We start from the raw sequence: 25,296 nt of genomic DNA, 5'->3' as shown, positions 1-25,296 counted from the left end.
TTTTCATTGCCCTGAATTTAAGCAGGTGTGTATGTAGGATAAATATCTTTACAGACATAAAAGGCGTACTTATTGCGGAGCCAGATGATCTGTGGTTTAGGGTTTCCCTCAGCCCTGCAGGTGAAGTAGACCGTGTTCCCAGATATAACATCCACATCCTGAGGCTCTGAAGTGATCCTGGGCACCTCTGTAGAGAAAAGTTAAAATGGAACATATAAGGGACTTTTTGCAGAAGTAAAAATGCATGGCTCTATATGCATATTTATTTTCCTTTATACTACAGCTATCCCTCAGTCTGAGGATTGAGAGCGATAGTTGAACAGTAACATCAAGCAATCCTATTCGAGTACTGACATGCTGTATTGTCAGAACTCGGGCGTTTTACAACAATAGCCTTGAAATTCAGCTTGTATGAACCTGGTTTTCATCATATTTGAATAAATAAGTGCAGTACAGTCAATTGGACCGCGAAGGAAGGTTGCATTTTATTGCAAAATGGACAGCTGTTTCAACAGCTGGTTAGATCGCTGTGCATTGTTGTGCCGTTACAACAGAGCTAATGTAGGACCAATAAGGTAAGGTGTGTGGAATGAGTTCCGTCAAAGAATTTTTTTTTTATACCAAATGCCTTCCTATGGACACAAATGGAAAGAGTATATGTACATTGAGTACAAACAAGAGCTCAAGAGGTGGAATTCAAGGGGTGAAGTTATAGTCAATCACTATCAAGTTGAGAGCTGTCCCGACTAGTCGACATAGTTGACGTCATCAATGACGTAAATCCGTCGATGAGCCCAACATCCCGTCGACGGTTAATGAAGGGTTAAAAAATTAAATATATATGCGGGGAAAGTTCAGAATGTAAAAACAATCAATAAATTATTCAATTTCATTTTAAAAAGATCAAAATACTATTACTACTACTAATACTGTGTCTTATAATGAGGTACGCCCTATATATGACAAGATTTTAAATAAGCCATTCATTGAGGGCAGCCTTATACGCCGATATGCCTTATAGAGATACGGTACTTAAACTGCGCCTACAGCTTACACTGATGAAAATAAGTATTTCAACACCCTGCTATTTTGCAAGTTCTCCCACTTAGAAATCATGGAGGAGTCTGAAATTTTCATCGAAGGTGCATGTCCATTGTGAGAGAGATAATCTAAAAAGAAAAATCCAGCAATAACAACACTTATTATTTTTTAACGATTTATATCTATATCTATATATATATATATATATATATATATATATATATATATATATATATATATGTGATACAGCTGCAAATAAGTATTTGAACACCTGTCTATCAGCTAGAATTCGTACCCTTAAAGACACCTCCACTCCATGTATTATCTTGAATCAGATGCAATTGTTTGAGGTCGATAGCTGCATAGAGACACCTGTCCAACCCATAAAATCAGTAAGACACAAACTTGTAACATAGCCAAGACCAAAGAGCTGTCCAAAGACACCAAAGACAAAATTTTACACTTCCACAAGGCTGAAAAGGGCTACAGAGCAAATACCAAGCAGCTTGGTGAAAATAGGTCTACTGTTGGAGCAATCATTAGAAAATGGAAGACGCTAAACATGACAGTCAATCTCAGTCGGAGTGGAGCCCCATGTAAGGTATCACTTCTTGGGGTCTCAAATATCGTAAGAAAGGTGAGGAATCAGCCCAGAACTACACGACAGGTGTTGGTCATTGACTTGAAAAGAGCTGGGATCAGTTTCCAAGGTTACTTGTTGGTAATATACAAAGACGTCATACAGAGTCATACAAAGACGTCATGGTTTGAAATAAGGTTCCCCTATGTAAACCAGCACGTCTTTTTTTTTGTTGTTGTCATAATTCCACTCATACTGTTTGGAGGAAGAAGAACGATGAGTACTATCCCAAGAACACCATCCCTACTGTGAAACATGGGGTTGGTAGGATCCTGCTTTGGGGGTGTTTTTCTGCGCATGGGTCAGGACGAGCGCACTGTATTAAAAAGAGGATGACTGGGGCGCTATATTGTGAGATTTTGGGGAACAACATCCTTCCCTCAGTCAGAGGGTCGTGGCTGGGTCTTCCAACATGACAATGACCCGAAGCACACAGCCAGGAAAACCAAGGAGTGGCTCTGTAAGAAGCATATAAAGGTTCTACCATGGCCTAGCCAGTCTCCAGACCTAAACCTAATAGAAAACCTTTGGGAGGAGCTCAAACTCCGTGTTTCTCAGCGACAGCCCAGAAAACTGGCTGATCTATAGAATATCTGTGTGGAGGAGTGGGCCAAGATCCCTCCTGCAGTGTGCAAACCTGGTGAAAAACTGCAGGAAATGTTTGACCTCTGTAATTGAAAACAAAGGCTACTGCACCAAATGTTAACATTTGTTTTAATTATATAATATTTGCAGCTGCATCACACAAATAAATCATCAAAAATCATACATTGTATATGACCATGATAAAACTGTGGGTATAGTTGAATTTGAATATGAACTATAAAATGTCTGATCCACTCATACTGTCAGAAACCCTTAGGACTCCTGGTGGTCTGATGTATAGTTCAAGGGTCAAATTCCTGAGAGACATGTTGCCCTACTACAGACAGCTGGTGTTGTATGGAGTGTGAAGCAGCTGGGTGCTTGACTAACTCAGACACAAAAAGGGGATGCACCTGTGTGTATGTCTGTGTCGCAATGAGTAAGACCAGGTTAGCAGAGACGCCATTAGCAGGAAGGAAGCCTGGAGGGGATTAAGTGTATATACTCAAGTCTTTTTATGCTTTATTTGCCTATCTACAGCTACAGTATGTGTGAGCCTTTAAAATTGCCAAGTTTTATCCAGTTTACACAGGTAGCACTATCCTCATTTTACATTTACTCTTCATCAGTACCCTTTTCATCAGGTTTAAATAAAAATGCAAGGAACTTTCTTCTTATTGTGGTTGTGGAACAGCTTGCATTTCCTTATTCATCCAAGACTTCAAAGTTTTCGTACCAAGCTCGGACAGTATTTACCGAAATTCATATTTTACAAACTGTCAAAATCATCAAAGAGAATGGATACTCTTTCAAATTCCTCCGATAATGTATGTATTTGTTGTGATTCTGAAAAATGTGGTTTAAGTTGATCAATTTGTGGTTTTAGATTAATTTTTCTTGACATATTTTAGAAATCAATTTCAATAAGGAGAGTGATCCCTTGTCTAGACTTTATGCGAAGATTTTGGTTCTGAACGTATCTACAAAGATTCAATGGCATTCCCAAACTGGTATGCACAGTTGTAGTTTCCTCTGCATACCGCAGCTGAGCTCCTCAGCTGTTAGTGTGGCCACTGATCTTCCCTGCAAGCGGATCGGGTAGTCGCACGTGGCAGCAGCTTGGGCATTTCCTGATTCTGCATACTGTTTCAGAAGGTCCGCCAGCCACAGCAACTCACAGTCACAGTTCAATGAATTGGAATCCAGGCGCCTAAACACACAATGTGCACAAACATTCAGGTGAGATAGCGGTACAGTCATGGTGGTACAAATTCTGTTGAAAGTTTATCAACCAACCAAACAGATCTATTTGATTTAACGAAGAAACCAATATTAATTAAACAGACTATACAGAGTTTGTTACTTTTTTACTCATGACTGCCACCGCCGGCCTAAAGTATAAGTGCAGCCTGTGTTCAGGTTGTGCATGGCGCGCATGCTTATACGAGCACAAACATAAAGCAATGAGCTTTTGGCCCTTCCGAAAAGCACGAGAAATGTAAAAATAGCAAATGTGATTGTTCACCATTTGTAGCAAGTGTTTTTGCCAAGCGGGAACTAGGCGTAGGTTCAGTAAAACAGCACTGGCAGCACAGGCACGTGTTTGCCCAGAGTGTTTTACCGGAAACACTTTTAATTGAAGGGGAAAAAAACACTTTCTGGGGCAGTCTCAGTTAAAATGTCAGGGCTCTGTGTACCTATCAGGGCATTGGTGGAGCATGTATGGAGTAGAAAAGTATTCTCACTTACAGTGCCTTGCAAAAGTATTCGGCCCCCTTGAACCTTGCAACCTTTTGCCACATTTCAGGCTTCAAACATAAAGATATAAAATTTTAATTTTTTGTCAAGAATCAACAACAAGTGGGACACAATCGTGAAGTGGAACAAAATTTATTGGATAATTTAAACTTTTTTAACAAATAAAAAACTGAAAAGTGGGGCGTGCAATATTATTCGGCCCCCTTGCGTTAATACTTTGTAGCGCCACCTTTTGCTCCAATTACAGCTGCAAGTCACTTGGGGTATGTTTCTATCAGTTTTGCACATCGAGAGACTGACATTCTTGCCCATTCTTCCTTGCAAAACAGCTCGAGCTCAGTGAGGTTGGATGGAGAGTGTTTGTGAACAGCAGTCTTCAGCTCTTTCCACAGATTCTAGATTGGATTCAGGTCTGGACTTTGACTTGGCCATTCTAACACCTGGATACGTTTATTTTTGAACCATTCCATTGTAGATTTGGCTTTATGTTTTGGATCATTGTCCTGTTGGAAGATAAATCTCCGTCCCAGTCTCAGGTCTTGTGCAGATACCAACAGGTTTTCTTCCAGAATGTTCCTGTATTTGGCTGCATCCACCTTCCCGTCAATTTTAACCATCTTCCCTGTCCCTGCTGAAGAAAAGCAGGCCCAAACCATGATGCTGCCACCACCATGTTTGACAGTGGGGATGGTGTGTTCAGGGTGATGAGCTGTGTTGCTTTTACGCCAAACATATCGTTTTGCATTGTGGCCAAAAAGTTAAATTTTGGTTTCATCTGACCAGAGCACCTTCTTCCACATGTTTGGTGTGTCTCCCAGGTGGCTTGTGGCAAACTTTAAATGAGACTTTTTATGGATATCTTTGAGAAATGGCTTTCTTCTTGCCACTCTTCCATAAAGGCCAGATTTGTGTAGTGTACGACTGATTGTTGTCCTATGGACAGACTCTCCCACCTCAGCTGTAGATCTCTGCAGTTCATCCAGAGTGATCATGGCCCTCTTGGCTGCATCTCTGATCAGTTTTCTCCAAGTTTGAGAAGAAAGTTTGGAAGGACGGCCGGGTCTTGGTAGATTTGCAGTGGTATGATGCTCCTTCCATTTCAATATGATGGCTTGCACAGTGCTCCTTGAGATGTTTAAAGCTTGGGAAATCTTTTTGTATCCAAATCCGGCTTTAAACTTCTCCACAACAGTATCTCGGACCTGCCTGGTGTGTTCCTTGGTTTTCATAATGCTCTCTGCACTTTAAACAGAACCCTGAGACTATCACAGAGCAAGTGCATTTATACGGAGACTTGATTACACACATTTAGATTCTATTTATCATCATCGGTCATTTAGGACAACATTGGATCATTCAGAGATCCTCACTGAACTTCTGGAGTGAGTTTGCTGGACTGAAAGTAAAGGGGCCGAATAATATTGCACGCCCCACTTTTCAGTTTTTTATTTGTTAAAAAAGTTTAAATTATCCAATAAATGTTGTTCCACTTCACGATTGTGTCCCACTTGTTGTTGATTCTTGACAAAAAAATTAAATTTCATATCTTTATGTTTGAAGCCTGAAATGTGGCGAAAGGTTGCAAGATTCAAGGGGGCCGAATACTTTTGCAAGGCACTGTAACTCTAAAAATAATGTAAAGGTAGTCCCCAGGTTACGACATGTTATGAAATTACGACTTAGTGACGCCGGAGTCTCAATCGCCATTTTCCAGTCCTTATATGTTTTATGTTTTTTTGTTGTGTAAACAGTACTTATTTCTTGCCATGTCAGAATCCCCTCCTCCCCCAGCAGCGTCGCCGCCGTCCAGCAGTTCCTGACGGCGTCAGGTCCCATTCATTTCCTTGTTCTCATACTGCTGCTGCTTCCCCACAGCGCAGGCTCCTACTGCGAGTCGCAATCGCGGGCTCGCATTAAGAGAGGTTACGCGGGCAACCTGAGCAGCCATGATATCCCCCTTCTCTTGCCTCCCTACTCTTTCCACAATGCCCTTTTCTCTCACTAAAGCGAGTCACTCGCGAATAAAGCCCGAATAGTTTTAGTTTTTTTTTCTAAAAACCCGAATAGTCATTGACAATAACAGCATTTAACACACCGTACCTCACAGTATCTTTTATTTTACTAATATGACATATAATACATGTTTTCGGACAGTTATTTTGAGGTTCAGGGGTATCTTGGGGTACTTAAAAGGTTAATTCCAACTTGCGCGTAAATTTGGGTTACATCGCGAGCCTAGGAACGGAACTCGTTCGAAACCCGGGGACTACCTGCATAATCCCTTTAAATCAGAAATAAAGATGCATTTTCTTAGCGCTGTGTTGTTGCCTTAACAGTTCTGTAGTTTTAGATTACCCATATACAAATTAGCAGTCGAAAAATGTCAAGAGTCAACCATAGACTTCACCATAAGTTGACAAGACAGCTCCAGAAAAAATTGCGCCACGCCTTCCCTTAGGGGGCCGGCCCAGGCAGAGCTGACTCAGACTCAAACACATGCTGCGTTCAAATCACAGATTTATATAGAAAAAGGACAAATGTTTTACTGCATACAAGCAGGCAGGAGTGTCTCAAGAGTGATTTGGTCTAGGATTCAAGGTAATTATTATATAAAAGAGGTTAGGGTTAGGGTCTTTGTTTTGTGATGCCTCCATTTTGCATCCATACACAGTAGCGTAACTTTACATTCAAATAATCAGGTAATTTTCAACTGCCTGTTTTTGGGCGAAGAAGTAATAATTTAGACATTTCAGCGTCCATACAAATTTTTTTCCCCGCCTTTTATGTGTTTTTTTTATGTAACATTTCAATCTGAAAACGACGAGGGCCAAATAGCCGGCAAGACATGCTGAGGCAGTAGTGACATCAGAATTCAACCTAAATACTGGTTGTTGTTGTTGCAACTAGAAAAATGGCAAAATTGCTTTTGTTGAGTAAAATTAAGATGACTCTGCATGCTTTCCTCAAGTATTCACTTTCTGATGTGAAAATTGAGCATTTGGTGATTTTTGCGCATTTAGTGTAAATTTTGAGAATTTAATAGCCATTTTAAATTTTGTTATACTCAAAAAAATAAATAAAAAAAATAGGGATTTTATTCGGGAACGACTTATATACAGTGTGCCTAAGGGAGGTGCCTATTTTGGTTTTATGTTGCTAACGGCTTTGGTTTTGAAAATATTATTATAATTTAAATTTAAATTTTAAGTTTTTGAAAATTGGCCCCCTACGAATCGGCCCCGAGCCCAGTGTCCCGTCAACTGATAGTGAAGTCTAAGAGTCAGCTGTAAAATAGAGAACTACACTCCCAACTTCCCCAGAGAATGCACAGTATTGCACATTACTAATGAATAATTTGCAAATATTTCAAATTCCAGCCACAATTTACAATGCAATATCTAAATAACATACAGAATCCAACTACATTGAACTAAAAGGCCAAAGTAATCAATTTATGAGACAATTGTAAATGCCATGGCACCTTATGAACCATTGTATAATTACTACAAGTTAAACCATCTTTTCAATTTAGAAAATACTTAGTTGCAACTAATATGTCTATTTTCAACAACAGTCAAACTAGATTAATAAATAAATTGTCATATGTGAAGATTCAACAAGCATAACACTGCACAATCTGGCTCTTCGCAATCGAGTTTTGATTTTTATCCAAGATGAATTTAAGCTATGTTTAAACATAGATAAGATTAAGCATAGAGGTTCTCTTCTTATGTCCATTGAAAGGAGCATTTAATCGGTGTGTGTTGGGGGTGTGCAGCTGACACAAGGTCAAAATCAGCCAAATATGGTCAAAAGTGTGTTATCGGTCTTGTGATAGAAATCATCTTGTGTCCCAAGAACAGTGAGAACACTGTGTTAAAGCTACATGAAATGTACTGTAACTGATTACCACATCCAACCTTTCACTGGGTGACACAGTTATAAAATGGAGCAGAATCCAGACATGTATTTTAACACAGCTGTTTGAAAGATTGACATGGAGCTTTTCCACTTACAGTCGTTTCATAGCCTGCAGATTAGAGAAGGTTCCTGGGACCAGCTGGGTGATTCTGTTGTTGTGCAAAAACCTGAAGGAGAGGCAAGCACATTTAGGAGTCTAAATACATAATCGAGACTGATGGATCACTCACAGCTTACCCCCAAATTACTCATGATCTTTGAAGATATTTTATGATATTTTCCGACATAATTTAGAATTAAAGTTTTTAGTCATGACTCATCAACTGTGTACCACTGTACCACAGGACATTTTGCCTTACTATTCCATTATACAGTATTTTGTAAGTATTGCTGCCTTGAGCATGATTATAGTTGGCAGCAACAAAACTGGACATCTGGTAATATTATATTTTGAAAGGCAAAGGTGATAACATTCCTGCACCCACACTAAATATTTGGTCATTTCGTTAGGTAAAATGGTACAAGTTAACTCTTTCGGTGCCACTGACGATGTTTTGGCTCTTTTCCTCCTTCTGTTGTGAATTTAAATGACTTTAATATTAGATTATCACTAGTGGACGTCCAATTCATTCGAAGTGGGAGAGTGGAAGAGACTTAACGAATAATTAGCCAACCCTCCCACTTCAAATGATTTGAACGTCTAGCACTAAGGCAGCTATCAGAACCATCTTCTGCTCCAACACTCCCAGTCCATTGGGATGTCTCCCTGACCATCTCAGAGCGCAATAGACTGGCTGTTTATAAGATTTTTTTCTTTTACTGTTCTGGGTCACTAAAAGCTTTTCTTGATGCGAAATTATGTTTTGCGCTTCCGCGAACCACGTCCTAAGTCATACTCTGGCTTAATGCGATTTGGTCGCCATTTAATGGCGAGCCAATCAGGGGAGCAAGGCGGGAGGTGCAGACATGACCAGGGAGCGACTATCTCCTTGAATATTGTAGAGAAATGCAAAGCTATTTTTGTAGATAGGTCAATTTCCCAGGTTTTGTCTGAAATACACTGGAATTTATATATTAAAAGAGGAGCAAAGAACATCACAAAAATCTTTTTTTTCCTTCGTTTTTTTTAAACAGGAAACAATGTTTTTGCGAGTGTGACGAGAAGAGCCATTGTCCGATCAGTAGAGCAGCCGTATATTTTTTGAAGTTTCGTCCCATGAAACAGGTCTCGATAATTCCCAGATTTTTAGAAAAATAATAATAAAAATTAAACAATAAAATACAGTGGTACCTCGACATACAAAGTTAATTCGTTCCACGACCCTGTTTGTAAGTCGAAATGGTTGTATGTTGAGCAGGATTTTCCCATAAGAATACAATAAAATTCAATTAATTCAATCCAAAGCCTGAAAACCTATACGAAATCCTTGATAAATACTGCTGGTACTATTACAAATGGCAGCTACACATAGGAAAACAAATGCATTATAAATGAAAATCTGAATAATACAGTATATTAATAATAATTCCTGTATTTATGTAATGAATCAGGTTGTAATGTGGCGGATGTGTTTTACGTGCTGGCTGACATGACCGTGAGATAGGTCCGGTAGAGATTTTACTTTCTCTTTTAATGTTTTGTTGTTGGTGCCAACTGCGATGGATAGTAGGCGTGTTGTGTTGCGAGAGGTCTGAAATGAAATGATTAAAAATCTGAAAAAGCTGGCGATTTCTTTGGCGATGTTACCGCAATAATAATTGTCACCTTAACTTATAAAGACTGGCGAACGGAGGTTGGAGAAGGACTGTCGAGATCGTAGACATTCTTTGGCCGTATTGTCGAGCCAGTTCATGGTTAGGGATGAAACCCTAAACCCTAACACATCACGGTCATATTTTTTTATAATTTCCATCTTCATTTCAATGGTAAGTGTCACCTTTTTTCTTTTTTCACCACCTGCACTAACCTTCTTGGAACTCATGTTGATTTATCCCACAAGAAAATGCCGTGCATCCATCTTGCGGGAACACAAAAACTGTGACGCTGTCGTAAATCATCGCATTTCGGGCAGATCGTCGGATATAGAAACAAATGGAAAGTAAAATTTAACATCAGAGATCGTGTGTCGAAGCGATTGTATGTCGAGGTACCACTGTATCTGGAATATATTGGTAGCAGATATATGGAACAATCTATCTGGCGTGCCAGGTTGCAATAGTTTGCTAAATATTAGGAACAACATTAAAAATGTGAATTATATATATATATATAGAGTGAAGGTGTACTTAATTAAGGTAACCTTATGAAATCAAATTTACTTAATTAAGGTAACCTTATGAAATCAAATTTGATAAGGTTTCTCCTCCATGTATACATTAACGAAATCCATCTATAGAGTGCAGCACAAAAGTGAGTACACCCCTCGCATTTCTGCCGATATTTAAGCATATCTTTTCATGGGACAACACTGACAAAATGACACTTTGACACAATGAAAAGTAGTCTGTGTGGAGCTTATATAATAGAGTTCATTTATTTTCCCCTCAAAATATAGCCATTAATATCTAAACCCCTGGCAACAAAAGTTAGAACACCGCATAGAAACTACGTACACCCCTAAATGTCCAAATTGAGTACTGCTTGTCATTTTCCCTCCAAAATGTCATGTGACTCGTTACAGGAGTGCTGTCAGCATTGCTGCAGAGATTGAAGAGGTTGGGGGGGGATCAGCCTGTGAGTGCTCAGACCATACGCCGCACTCTACATCAAATTGGTGTGCATGGCTGTCACCCAAGGAAGAAGCCTCTTCTGAAGACAGTACACAAGAAAGCCCGCAAAGTTTGCTGACGACATGTCAACAAAGCACATGGATTACCGGAACCATGTCCTCTGGTCTGATGAGACAGGCAGGCTTTCTTCTCGATATTAATGGCCATATTTTAAGTAATTTCCAGGGGAAAATAAATTTATTATATAAGCTGCACACAGACTACTTTTCATTGTGTCAAAGTGTCATTATGTCAGGGTTGTCCAATGAAAAGACATTAGAGCTGTCCCGACTAGTCGACGTTGTCGACGGCATCGATGACGTAAATGCGTCGACGGGCGAAACATACCGTCGACGGGTAATGACGGGTTAAAAAACCCCCAAAAAACATGCGGATAAAGTTTAGAATGGCGGGCGCTCGCGATGCAAGCGGTTGTTACTGGCACCCCAAGGGAGCCGCTGTTATTTCAATGTGACCGGCATTGTCAGATTGAGCAAAGAGGAAGAAAGTGGTCGAGTGAGAGAGAGGCAGCTAGATCGGTGAGTTGGGAAAGTGCGCGGGTAGCGCGGAGTTCAGTTGCTGCATCCGTCACGTTTTTGTTTTGGTCAATAAAAATACCCATAAAGAGCCATCCGACGCCTCTCTGTGTTTTTATGCACGCCGCCGCCTTCCTGAGGAGGAAATCGGATGAACCGACGACAACGACCCAAGTGAATCGCCGGTTCACTCCTCAGTACGGCGAGGAGTTGAAAACACCGCCAATTACCAAAAAGGGCAGAATTGGTGACATGTGAAAGTGGCATAAAGCCAAAAAAGCGACCCAGAATAGCAAGAGCCTGGAATTATTTCAAGGAAAATATGGAGGGTGCCACTGTGCGTACCCTTTGCTAAACTGAGCTCGCATACCACGGTAGCACGTCGGCTATGAACGAACACTTGAAGCGCCGTCACCCAAGTATAATTTTCGAAGACAACAAGAAACAACAAGCTAGCGGATTTTAAGTCCATACAACTTTCTAACGATGTTTTTTTTAAAATGGAAGTTACCTTTATGTGCGTCGTATCAACGTGCATTTTTATTTGATATATGTATAATATATATATATATTTATATATATATATATATATATACAGTACTGTGCAAAAGTCTTAGGCAGGACACCTGCCTAAAACTTTTGCACAGTACTGTATATTTTTATTATATTATGTATATACAGGATATACTGTATGTATATATTTTCCCCAAGTGGAAGCGTCCATGATCCTAATAAATTTAATAATTAAAAAAAAATATATACAGTACTGTGCAAAAGTTTTAGGCAGGTGTCCTGCCCAAGACTTTTGCACAGTACTGTATATTATATACATATATTATATACATATGTAAATTTCTAAATTATTATTACATTTATTAGGATCATGGAAGCTCCCACTTGGGGAAAATATATACATATATCCTGTATATACATAATATAATAAAAATATATATGGAAACAGCACTGGCCTGCTTACTGTAATCCATGACTGCACTAATGTTAGTTACTTTATATTATAAAGTATCATTGTGTATATACACATTATGTAGTATGCTATAAAATGAATACTATATATTAAATTTTTGTTACTGTGAGTATGTGTGCCTCTCATTCAAAATAATTGCGGTAATATTTCAGTGTGCCTTCTACTTTATCTATTGATAAGTTAACACTTTATACGTTATAAGTTGAACAGTTTTTCCCCTCCCCCAAAAACGTGGAATGCACACCAGAAAAAGCATCTGAACTCACAAAGTATTCTGAAAATGATTTTCCATGGTTTAGAACAATATCAACAATGACATACCACAAAAAGAGTAAGAATTGTTTTGACTCCTGTTCTCAGTGTTTCCATTTACATTTTTTTTGCACTAGTTAATGCCAGCAGCATTTGACGTCATTGTTTGTGATTTATTATTGATATTTATGTTATTTATTTATACGTTAATAAAGAATTTAGGTGTTCCAAAATGTTTTTTGTTAATTAATAAGCTTCAACAAAAAATTCATTAATAAAGTAGTTAAAAAAAAAAAATTAAAAAAAAAAAAAAAAAAAATATATATATATATATATATATATTAGATTAGTCGACTAATCGTAAAAATAGTCGGCTGACTAATCGGGAGGAAATTAGTCGTTTGGGACAGCCCTAAAGGATATACGTAAATATCTGCAGAAATATGAGGGGTGTACTCACTTTTGTGATACACTGTACATTAACTTTCGTTAATGTATACTTGCAGGTGAGCCTCAAGTTGCATTTGTCAATTTCAATGACCTATGATGTGTTCTCAGTCATCAAGCTAATCAAGGACTTGAACTTGCATGTTGTAATCTCTTCCTCTTCCGCTACTCTTTTTTTCCCAGGCTGATTATACCAAGGAGAATATTTTTGGAAGCAGCAAAATAATTGACCTCACAAAGCTCCTGACAGCTGTTGAATGAAATATACTGCAGAGTGAAAAAACACTTGCATCATCTTACATTTTGACAAGACAAATTACATTTCTGGAGACAAAGTTTTAGCAATTTCTCAACTGCTACGATCTATTCTCATCACAGTTTGTATTTTCTAGCTTGCAGATCAGATAAACTGTGGTCATTACTTCACTGTTAGCTTCAGCAACGTCAACTGACTGCTCTGATTTAAAACTCCATTCTGTCAATTCCAGCATTATGTTAGGGAAAGGGTTAAAAGAAAATGTCATGTTCAAACTCAAAAGTTGTGTATTTTTCATGCATTGTCATGGATTCCCTGGACACATCATATGAATATACAGTAGACACCCACACATTAGATTAAGAAAAATATTCTGTAGTCAGTCAAAGCAAAGCCCATCTGGTTAGTGAGTCAATTCATCTGTCGCTAATTTTGCTGATAAGCCTGACAAACTAAACATTTTTAATAATATTTATGCTAATTCCCTTCATTGAAATCACCTTTTCTTCCTAGCTGCTAAAATGATAATTAGAGAATATGATGAATATTTTCCAGAAGTCAATGATCAAAGTTGGACTTACAATCGTTCAAGCTTTGGTAGATGACTGAATGATTCAGGTTCCAATGAGTCTATGTTGTTGAAGTGCAGATACCTGAAGAAGACCAAATTATAGACAAAGAATAGCACATTAACGATCCCCGTTTACATCAATTCATAAGCAAACTAACTACTCTCCTGTCATTTCTTGCAATTATTTAATTGAAATAATAATCAAAGGCACGTTAGTTGTTTAATGGTGAATGCAAGCAAGAATTGATGGCTTTTCATTACCGATCATAAAGACGATATGTGGTTTATGTGGCAGAGGATTGGATTGGAAGCTATAGAAGCAACAAATGTTTTGTCGTCAATAAATTATTTAACGTCACTCGAGGACAGTCTCAATCACTCGATGTGTGTAAAAAGCTGACTTTGCTAAATATTTGAAAGCTTTGATTGTCACAAAAATTATGTGTACCGTATTTTTCGGACTATAAGTCACAGTTTTTCCTCATAGATTGGCTGGGGGTGTGACTTATACTCTGGAGCGACTTATGTGTGAAATTATTAACACATTATTATATCATTTCACACGTTATTTTGGTGTTTTGGAGTGACACTGATGGTTTGGTAAAGCATGTTCTTTATGCTATAGTTATCTGAATAACTCTTAATAGCTATGTTACGTTCATATACCCGCCACGTTCACATGTCGTTGTTCATGCATCATGTAACATTATCATACTGTACACTTATTTAGCATGTTGTTCTCTATTGTATTTATATTTTAATTTGCCTTTCAAGATGACATATTTGTTGTATGTGTTGGATTTTCTCAAGTAAATTTCAAATAAATTACTTATACTCCGGTGTGACTGAAATATGTTTTTTTTCCCTCTTTGTTGAGCATTTTATGGCCGGTGCGACTTGTACTCAGGTGCGACTTATAGTCCGAAAAACACGGTAGTAGTGTTCTGCTGCCCCAATACAATGGATTTTTTTTTTTTTGTCTTGATTACCGGGCATATTTCTACACAGATAACACATACTTTATATTCTGACATCAAGTTTCTCAGAAATATGAATAGAAAACAACAGTAAAAGCGATAATAGCAAGACAATTACTCTATATGATGACTCTCTCAGCAGAACAAACATCATGCTACAGGCATGGGGGTTGGGACTATGTAATTGCAAATCTGTCGACCAGGTTTAAACACATGCTACTCATGCAAAAGGGTAAACAGGGATCAGCGTGGCACACAAGGGTAGGTGCACACACGGCATGCATAGTTGAGGATGGTAGGTGAATAGTAGAGCATACAGGGAGGAATAACTGCACCGGCAGGAAAGTAAACAATGCTATCATGACATTTGTGAAAGGGCTGCATAGTCATGCCATGGAATAATTCATGACCATGGAGACCTTTCTTTATTACTTTTTTGGTAGCAGGAGTTTCCTGATTAGCGGGGACAAAAAGACAGTAGGCGGAGGGAGCAACAGCAGGAAACATAATGGAAAAGTTGGTCACTTACAGTTGCTCAAGAGAGACAAGCCCCTTAAATGCTTGTCTGTCAATTGATTGGATTTCATTCTTGTACAAATAGCTGAAAGAAAAGATGACCAATAACATTAGTAACACAGTCATACATCTGCATCATCTAAATAACGGAAGTACCTGCAACCTGATGGGAGCAGTACAAACTCATCAACCAAGGAATAGCTTTGAACAGTAATAACAAGATGACTCACATTTTCTGAGTACACTCCTAAAATCTTTAATAATGTCTACAGTGCTCCTTGTAAAATAAGTCTGGTGCCATGGGTGTACTCCAGGTGCCCAAAGTTTTGCAGGCCAATGTACATTCCAATTGGTTTCCCATTCAAATATACAGTGACATGCAAAGGTTTCTGCAACCTTTGAATAACCAAACTGATTATTGCCACTGTAGTATTTCATTGCCAAATATTCCACACATACTGAAAATCTGGCGGACTGACAATCAATTCTATTTTCAGTGCTGAATCGTCATCATTTGAGCAGCAGATGATGTTTCCTAAAGTTGTATTAGCAAAAGCTACTGTCCTGTGAACGTAGGAAAGGTACTGTATTAACCTTTTCAATGTGCAGTATTATATCAGTAGATTTAAGTGTGTTGGAGTAATAAGAGAGATTTTCCTATCTCTGCAGTTCAATGACCCACCAACACGTCAGTGCTTGTTTGGTCCCATTAGCTAGTAAGTCCCCACTTTTCATGCTTCTAATTAAATGCCGGAGCTATTTACCAACAGTTTTAATGACAGAGGTTGTCTCTCTTTCAAGCAGAGTTTTGGTAAAACCTCTAACTGTACCAAGAAGCCCCTGTGATTAGTTGAGTCTTTCCACAATGTCCACTAGGGTGTCCCAAAAAAGTAAATCCAGGAAACTAATCTCTCACACCCTCTCAATGCATTCCACTTCTTGCCAAAGTACTGTGAGAAAAAATTCACAATGATCGCTTAATATTTAGGGTTCCCTCAGAGCACATGTAATGTCTGCTATGCCGTATACAGGGGCCAGCCAGGTAGGGGCGTCATCCTGATCTGTTTTCAACTGTCCATTTGCACTCACATGCATAGAACATATGCGGTGTTGCCTTGACCTGGTGTTGACAGTGACCGATCCAGAAAAGCTATCTGAAACTCGAAGGGGGGGGGATTTCCCCCCAAAATATCACCGATTTTGAAAAACTCATCGGATTTGGGAAGCTTACCACGTGGGAGGTGGTTTAAGCAAGTCTTTTTCTGATAGAATGTGACCACTCGAAGGCATCTCCGATCCGAACGACAACCTCTCCGAGTGGGTGCGTCTCAAGAAGGACGAAGTCGTCAGGTTTATCGACAGCCAGCTGGAGACCATCCACCACAGGGACGACTACTGCGAGTTCCTCCTCCTCGCCCACTTCTTCCTCACGGGCCCCTGGACAGACGTTGTCCGCTTCAACCGGCCTGGGGCGTACCACCGGGCTCGATGGATGGCCAAAGGCATCTACTCGCTGAAAATCTACATGTTCCGGAAGCAGTTCCAACTCACTCCACATGAAGCAAGAGCTCTGCGCAAGATCAACATGTTCGCAGTGACGGTCTACCTCAAGCGGTGGTTCGAAGCTCCAGTGACCGTCGATGCACCTGTCAACGACCTGGAGATGTGCGAGGAGCTGGACAGATACACAGCTGTTGACAGTGAAGTCGGCTCGGCTGCTCCCAAGAAGTTCCGTGGGCATCTCTGGTACTTGAGAGAGGACTTGGCCCCCCTGGCGATGTTTTCAACGAAGACCAAGGAAGAGGAGAAGGCCAAGATGCTGCACAACCTCTACGAGGCTCAGGAGAAAGGGAAGGAACTGCAGCGGCTGGAAGCAAGGAGGACCCTTACACTCAAGAGGGCTGACCTGGGCGACTTCATCACCCGGAGGTCGCAGAACCTGTTCCACTGCCTGAAATTGCCTCTCCCAGCTACAGTCGTGGATCTGCGGGTAGTTCCAGTTGTCGTGTCCGAGCTGAAGTCGGTGAATGATGTTGCAGAGCGAGCGGTGAAGCTGGCGACTGACTTCAACCAGTGCCTGACGAAAGACGAAGACGAGCGGCAGCTCATCTTTCAGGTCGTCGAACATCACCGCCGCCAATTCCCCACGGCTGACAAGGCCAGCTTCCAGTAGCGCAGCTGTCACTTCCCTGTCTTCAGTTGTATTGCTACTATCCAGTTGTAATGCACTTCAGTTGTATTGCACCAGTGCATGTAACACCTTGTCAAATGTGAATTGTGCAAAGTAGACAATCGGTCTGGGAGAGAGGCAATCATTAGTCAGAAGAGTACGAGACCGACACGTTAACCACTGCCAGTCCAGTAGGAATGTCAATGAGGGAAGCCTTAGCAACCAGCTATGGGAGTGAAATTTCGTGTGCTCGGTTCTTTTAGCAAGTGGAATACAATGAAGGGGTGTGCGAGTCTGAATCTGTTAATATGTGATTTTATATAGGGGGCCTGGGACACCCTAATGTCCACCCCTACTTAAAGTTCATGCTTTGGTCTATGGCTGAGGACTATTAATGTATCTACAATTTCACCTCATTAATGATAGTCCTCCGCGCCATTGTTTTAAATGAAACCTGAAAATTTGGAAGAGATCCACCAATGTTGACGCGCAGGCCTAATTAATTTATTTTTACGTTAGTTAATTCTATAATGTTATGTAGGTAGTTGCCAACGAATTTAATAATCGATTTTTGCCGGCTGCTTGGGTCCTTATTTGTGGGTAATGTGACGCTGCGCACGTGCGCCAGTGATTACAGCAAGAGAGAGAAAGAGTTCACTGCTACACTCAGGTTTAGTTGCTGTATCCATGTTTACGCGAGAGTTGGATTGTCTTGAGTATGTTGTTAGCTCCAGTTTGCCTCCATCAGAGGTGAGTAAATGAAGGAAATAGTTTTGTTTGTATTCTTTGTTGATTTGATGTTACTAATTAGTACGGAGCACTAAGCTAGTTAGCAGTTATGCTAATTAGTGTCTTAAGTGTATGTTTGTATTGTGTTTTGGAGAACCATATTAGCACTCGAGTTATTGTTAGATTGTAAACTTTTGTCATCTTTTTATAAAGAAACCACACACAGAAACCCATTTATATCCCAGCTTAGTCTCCTTTCAACACAAACTCCCATTCAAACTGTAAATTGTCATACAAGAGAGTGTGCTTTGAAATTTAATTTGGATTGTATTTACCTACAACTGTTTGATAATGAAAACAGATTCATTACAGTCTGCTTCCTCCTCATTCGATGTCTTTGTTTAGTTTGTTTAAAGAAAATAAATGAGTCATTGACACATTTTATATCAGTGCTTTGCCCATTAAAAAAATGTTGATCAGCAGCCCTTTTTGTTGTTGTTGTTGAATCAACAGGACATTTGATTTGTGTATTGAGAAATTATTTTTGTTTTATACTCAGAACCTTTATTAAAACCTTTATTTATAAGTTTTATGTACAGTACTTAAAACAGGACCGTTGTAGACAACAGTTAAGTCAGGAAGCTGTAATAAAATATTATTTTTGAAGGAAATAGTCATCCATTTTGTCTTCATTGTTACTTACAACATGCCTAAAACAACTCTAAGTTAAATCATTAAAAAAAGTGACATTCATTCATTCATTCATTTTCCATGCCGCTTTTCCTCACGAGGGTCGCGGAGGTGCTGGAGCCTATCCCAGCCAACTAGTAATTGATCTCCTGATTAATTGACTATAAAAATAATCATTAGTTGCGGCCCAAAAACCTAACCTGGCTAAATTAAAAGACACGTTATGTTTGGGATTCTGAAGAAAGTGACCACCTAGATGTCAGTCACAGAGCACATGTTCGAGCTTTCTGGAGTGTCAACAAAGACTAAGTGAAGCCCTCCCACATGGCAAAAACATGCATGGTAGATTGACTGGGCACTCCAAATTGTTCACAGGTATGACGGGTTGCTTGACTGTGTGCCAGGTAATTGGCTGGCAACCAATTTCAGGTGTACACCACCTCCTACCCTTAGTTAATTGGGTTAGGCTCCAGCACCCCTGCAACTCTCGTGAAGATAAGTGCTACAGAGAATAAATGATTAAAGGAAGGAATGAATGAATCCAAAGCTAAAATCACTGATCTATGAAAAGAAATTGCTACCAAATTGAAATCTGACATACCACTGTTGGCTTTTGTAACATTTCTGACATTTTGTCTAATAAAATGCTAATGGTAGCAAATATGCAGCACAATTCTGCCAGTGAAAATATGAGTGGTTAGAAATACTATCTAAAAAGTATTATGTATCAATAATGTTGAAACAACCAGTAAATGTGCAGTGACTCATTACATGCAACCCAAATATAATGATTTGCACCAAATATTTAATTTAATAAGTTTCATGCTTCAATGCTGCCATCCAACCAAGCAAGTCTTTTTTATGGACGCCCAGGCTCATTTCAAGAAAGACAATGCCCAACCACATTTTGCGTATTTTACAACGGTGTGGTTTCATCGTAAAACAATTCTGGTGGTACTTGACTGGCTGGCCTGCAGTCTCCTACTGAAAATGTGTGCCACACTATGAAGTGTAAAATACAACATCATAGACCTCGGACCTTGACCAGGTGAAACTGTACAATATGCAAGATTGCTTTAACAATTAGTATCCTCAGTTCCCAAATGTTTATTGTGTTTGTTGTTCAAAGAAAAGGTGCTGTAACACAGTGGTACACAACACCCTGTCCAAACTGATTTGGAATATGTTGCAGCCATAAAATGTATAAAGTTATTTATAAAGTATATGATTATTTGCCAAAAAAATAGGTTTATCAGTTTGAAAATTAACTATCTTGTCTTTGTAGAGTATTCAATTATACATAGGTAGAACATGAGTTACAAATCAATGTCTTTTTTATTTTAATTAATGTAAAACACAATGTCCCAACTTAATTAGAATTGGGGTTGTAGATAATGCAAGAGTAACAAGTTACGAATGAACACATGAGTAATTATGAATTGCAATGGAGTTAAATCTTGAGCTGGTGAACCCCACATCTCCACACTAGTTAAACATTATATTTTGGTCTTTTGTACGCAAGAACAGTGCTCGCTATGTTACAGCATGTGCAGTGATTGACAAAGGGAAAGTTCTGCTTTTAATTTTTTCTCTTATTTAATAGTGTGCAGTAGGCCTGCACAATAGATCGTTTGGACTTCGGCAGCGCAATATGTGCATGCACAATAGTCCTATCACAGGATTTGCAAATGTTTTTTTTTTTTTAATTTTTTGACATTTTATTTTTTCACGTAAACTTCTGTTTTGCTTCATAGATGCAGCAAGTGTGCAGATACTTGGCCTTCTGGATTCCTTTTACATACATAAAGCTTCATATTTTCACAGATGAAGCCCCTTAGCCTGGAGTAAACTGTATTATGAGAATACAATGTGGTCATGGTGTGTCAACCAAAGTCTTCTCAAACAATGCTATTCAAGTCATCTGGTGAAAATTCTTCTAGTTTTAAAAATTGCAATATACATCACAAACCCTCAAAAAGTCGCAATGTATGTTTTTTCCAATATCGTACAGCCCTAGTGTGTAGGAATTTATATTGACTTTAATTGAAAGTTTGAGAATCTTTCACACCATCTCAACACACAATACATGACATGGAAAGCAAGAATAGCATAGACATTAGAGGTGTGCAACATTTCCGATTCTTAGATTATTCGCGATTCGGCCGTGGAAGATTCGAGAACGATTCACAAACATCCAAATTCCGATTATTGAAATATGCCAAGTAAAGCAGAAGTACGACACACTCAGCGCGCCGCGCGGTCTTCGGTACGCAATTAGGGACGGAGCGAGAGTAGCTACACATCATGCTTCTCATTATCCGGCCCCTCGGGTAACGCCAATGCTCAACTCACGGCTCTAGCTCAACTCATGCCCCGAGATAAAACAACAACATACCTGACTGCTGCCGAAAAGCTGCTACAAGCCACATTGTTACGGTAGATATCATTTATATAGGACTAGATGCATTATAGCTTCGGTATCGTTACCAGCACATCTACAAAAAACTAGATGCGGGCGTTAGTAACGGCCGCCATCTTAAAGCAGTACACTTCCCTGCAAGGCTGTTGTTGCGAACCTTCCAAGCGAACCTAATTAACTTTTTATTTAAAATACTCCTAAATCGGTAAAATATTGACTTGAATCTATCTTTAAAATAGTTTTAAAACTTTTACATGTTGAAAGTAGACAAAAGAGAAATTATGGAATAACAGGAGCAATTTTAACAACTTTAACGGTTGATTCACAACATTAAAATAATTGAAAGTAGTTTAAAGCTGCTGATATAGAATGGGGACTGGAGTTTTTTTTATTTACTGTTATTTTTGTATATTTGGTTACTGCTATATGTTAACTTGATATTGAAATAGTAGTTTGGTTTAGCCTGAGAGGATTTTTGAACAATTTTGGAACTAATGTACAAAACAAATTTTAAAAAAAAATAAATAAATAAAAAAAAAAAGGAGTGGGGTGCATCAATAATCGTTTTATAATCGAATCGGAGCCTCTGAATCGTAATCGTAATCGAATCGTTAGGTGCCCAAAGATTCCCAGCTCTAATAGACATCAGGACCACTTACAGATATTTGAGGTTTTCAAGGTCTTCAAATGCTCCTCTGGGGATTCTTCGTATATGATTGTTGTTGAGGAGGCTGCAAAAATATTTCAAAATGTGTATAAATATAAATATGGCTTTCAGTTTCAAAAATGGTGAGCCCTCATGTAACTTAGCAGGCTTATTATTAATAGCCCTCTGTGTGGAAATGGAAAAACAAAATCCTGTACCATTACAAAGTTGACCTACATGTGCGAAAGTAGCAGCTGAATCAAGTAAGAGTTTATGTTTTTGTGCAATACAAACATTCTTGGGAATTCAGACTTATCTAGAATGAACGTCCATTTCAAATGGTAGTGTTTCTTTAGGCTTCATTACAGTAGAGAATTACAGTTTTTCAGGGCTAGTAGGTTTTTCTGGCAAACATAATAAATGACTGCACAAAAAGAGCATGCGAAATGAAGACAAACTTACAGTGTGTTGAGGTTCTTTAATCGGCTGAAAGATCCTGGTTGAAAATCCTTGATTTTATTGAATCTCAAGTCCCTGGAAAGAAAAAAAAAGAAAAAAAAAAAAAAAAAAAAAGGTATACTTGTGAAATTATATGTAATCAATGAAACCCTTATACACATAGATTACTCATTAAGAAACCATCCGTGTTATAGTACAAACATTCACTAAGAAAGAAGAAAGCATCCTTGTTATTGAACACAAAGGCGAGCAGCAGACATCTGCAGATGATGCTCAAAAATGACTGGGCGGTCACGTTATGATCAACAAGTATAACCAAGCACATTACTCATTTCATAAGAATGCCTTTGTCAAGCCATCATGAGGGTATATTTATATAACATTTGCCCCCTCTGTACAGCTCTGCCTCCTAAAACCACATAAGGGCTCATACAGTATAACAAGTTAAAAGATAGAGAACGTAATTCACCTGAACTTCACACAGCTCTACACTTACTTTTCCACTAGGTCCAGTGGTGCGACCAACATTTTCAGTTAGACCGGGGGTTCTCATTATGTTGATGGCAATGCTAGTGTGGGTAGCTCGTGGCAATTAAAAAAAAAATATATATATATATATATATATATACACATATGTGTGTCTGTGTGTGTACATTGTTATTTATGTTGTGTGAGCAACATATGTGGTTATGCAACACAACCCTGCAACAATCTTAGAGCAAAAAACAATGAGCACTCCAAAGTTAGATGATTGCATCTTGTTTTTTTTTTTGTTTTTTTTGGAAACTAGAAAACACTTCATTTTTCCTCATCAGCAACCATAAGAGCTTTGTAAGATCAACTCATCTACTTTGGCACAGCTGCACAGAAAAAAATGCTATGAGCTGTATCCATAATTCTAATTGATAAGAATTATAATGTTCAGTTTTGATTGACACTGTCAGAGAAGTATTATTTTAAAAATTTCCAATGTTCGTCATTGCGATTATGTGTCTATAGAATTTCAGTCATCAAGGTCATGGTAATCCACAAAGGCTGGTTTAAGGAAAACTGGCCTTCTTGTTTGTTGAAGATTCACCTTTAATCCAAAATATTTCTTTAGTTCTATTTTTTTTCTTCTTTATTAACATTTATACACTCAATTATAATTTAATAAAATACACTTTCAGTCAACGAGTTAAATTCCAGCTATGCAAATTTCTATCCATTTGCTGTATTTAACACGCATACTAGCATTGTATGTGCCATGTCAATTGAAATACAAAAGGAACACCTACATTAAAAGTTGATAGGTTTATTTCTCTAAATAAATCCAGTAATAATATCGGTCCAGCAACAAAATTAAACTGAAATGTTTATAGGTCACTCTGTAGAGGCCCAGCCCCTAAACATATGGATACGATTAGAGTGCATCGCCTTTTTCATGCATTTAGACTAGAACAAGTGTAGTGGTTCAGGGTGGGTGTTAAACTTTGTTTGCAGCCATCACTGGCTGCAGTGATATATGGATAACTGTTTCTTGAAATAATGGATTTCAAAAGTTTGCAATTCCTATATAAATCTACGGGTGTAATAGTACACAAAATTGTAATTTCAGTTTAGTTTCTTGTAGTGCTCCTTATGAATGACTTTTGGTACAAAAAAGGCAGCGAAAAATTACTTTAATTACTTAATTTTTTTTTTTTTTTTTTAATGTATACAACAGAACGTGTGTGAGTTAAACTGACCCTTTTGGCTGAAATTTCAAATAAATTAAGACTGGGTTTTAATTAAAAAAAATAAAAATAAAAAATAAAAAATAAAAAGAAATGATGAAATTTAACAATTATAAAATTTGCATAAAATTACAAACAAAACTGATGGTGACGGTCCTCTGTGGAAAAAGCAGGGATCACTGCAGGGTTAAGAGGCGCACCGCCCTCTGGAAAACAAGGCAGCTGGTCCAAGATGCAGTGTATTTCCCGGGCATGCTGAGACAGCTGTCTCACCTACCAGCCTCTAGCTTTGAGGGATAAAGGCACGCAGGGAACTAAATGTAGGTTCAAGCAGCGTTAATTTAACACACGTCTTGAGGGCCAGAAGCTGTCATGTCTGCTGAGGAAAGGTCAGCTTGATGTTGTCTATAACAGCATTTCAGGGCATCAGCTGTCTGAAGGAGCAACTAATATGGCAGGAATGAACTGGAAGTATTGTGTCTGATGATACGGAGCCAATATATCCTTTGAGAGCAAACATGCTTGCAGGGAGTGAAATGTTTCACCCTATCATGTTGGAACACTCCAGTCATAATGTGTTCCTGACTTAAGAAAAGCTTGAGTGTCTGCCAACTTCTGGCCAGCAACCATGACCCACAAAACCTGATTTGTTTGAGACAGACAACTGCTAAAACCATCCGTTTAAATCAATAGAGCCAAACTAGAAGTGATGTCCTTTCGATTGTACCAGACATGTCCAAAGTCCGGCCCGGGGGCCAAATGCGGTCAGTGGTCAAATTTCATCCGGCCTCCAGCCTTCGTCATTAAATCAATAACGTCTGGCCCGCACACAGACTTAATAAATTGGTCAGCAGTACTGCTACCAGAATATGAAGTAGCTTACACACTAAATGCTGCTCCTCATTTACCCATTAAAAGGCACCAGCACGCTAAGCAACATTACCCCGTGTGAACCTTTACTTCCAATTTTCTAAAATGGCGACAATCAACAAAAAAAAAAACAGTTGACAGCGACGGCCGACCCCTCAAGGATAGGTGGAAATTGGACTATTTCTTCACTAAAATACGCAACAACTGTGTCTGCCTCATTTGCAAAGAGACAGTCGCTGTTTTTAAAGACTTCAATGTGTGGCGTTATTACCAAACAGGACAAGCTGCCATGTACGACAAGATTACAGGGAAGAAACGCAGCGAGTTATCAAAGCAACTTGAAG

At 38.8% G+C, this 25,296-nt stretch overlaps 1 protein-coding gene across 2 annotated transcripts in view; it reads right to left on the bottom strand.

Moving 5' to 3' along the window:
* Positions 1 to 25,296, bottom strand: part of LOC130931092 (peroxidasin) — a 93,401-nt gene that overhangs the window by 48,056 nt on the left and 20,049 nt on the right. For both annotated transcript variants that reach the window (XM_057859585.1, XM_057859584.1), the window contains exons 2-8: positions 22,371 to 22,442; positions 21,922 to 21,993; positions 15,268 to 15,339; positions 13,772 to 13,843; positions 8,041 to 8,112; positions 3,307 to 3,476; positions 70 to 187 (exon numbers count right to left, since the gene is read on the bottom strand). In XM_057859585.1, the coding sequence (XP_057715568.1) occupies positions 70 to 187; positions 3,307 to 3,476; positions 8,041 to 8,112; positions 13,772 to 13,843; positions 15,268 to 15,339; positions 21,922 to 21,993; positions 22,371 to 22,442 (648 nt within the window). The remainder of the gene's footprint in view (positions 1 to 69; positions 188 to 3,306; positions 3,477 to 8,040; positions 8,113 to 13,771; positions 13,844 to 15,267; positions 15,340 to 21,921; positions 21,994 to 22,370; positions 22,443 to 25,296) is intronic.

Source organism: Corythoichthys intestinalis, chromosome 15, assembly GCF_030265065.1.
Source record: "Corythoichthys intestinalis isolate RoL2023-P3 chromosome 15, ASM3026506v1, whole genome shotgun sequence".
NCBI classification, from domain to species: domain Eukaryota; kingdom Metazoa; phylum Chordata; class Actinopteri; order Syngnathiformes; family Syngnathidae; genus Corythoichthys; species Corythoichthys intestinalis.
The sequence above is the reverse complement of the archived record's forward strand: the minus strand, read 5'-3'. Positions and strand labels throughout refer to the sequence as shown.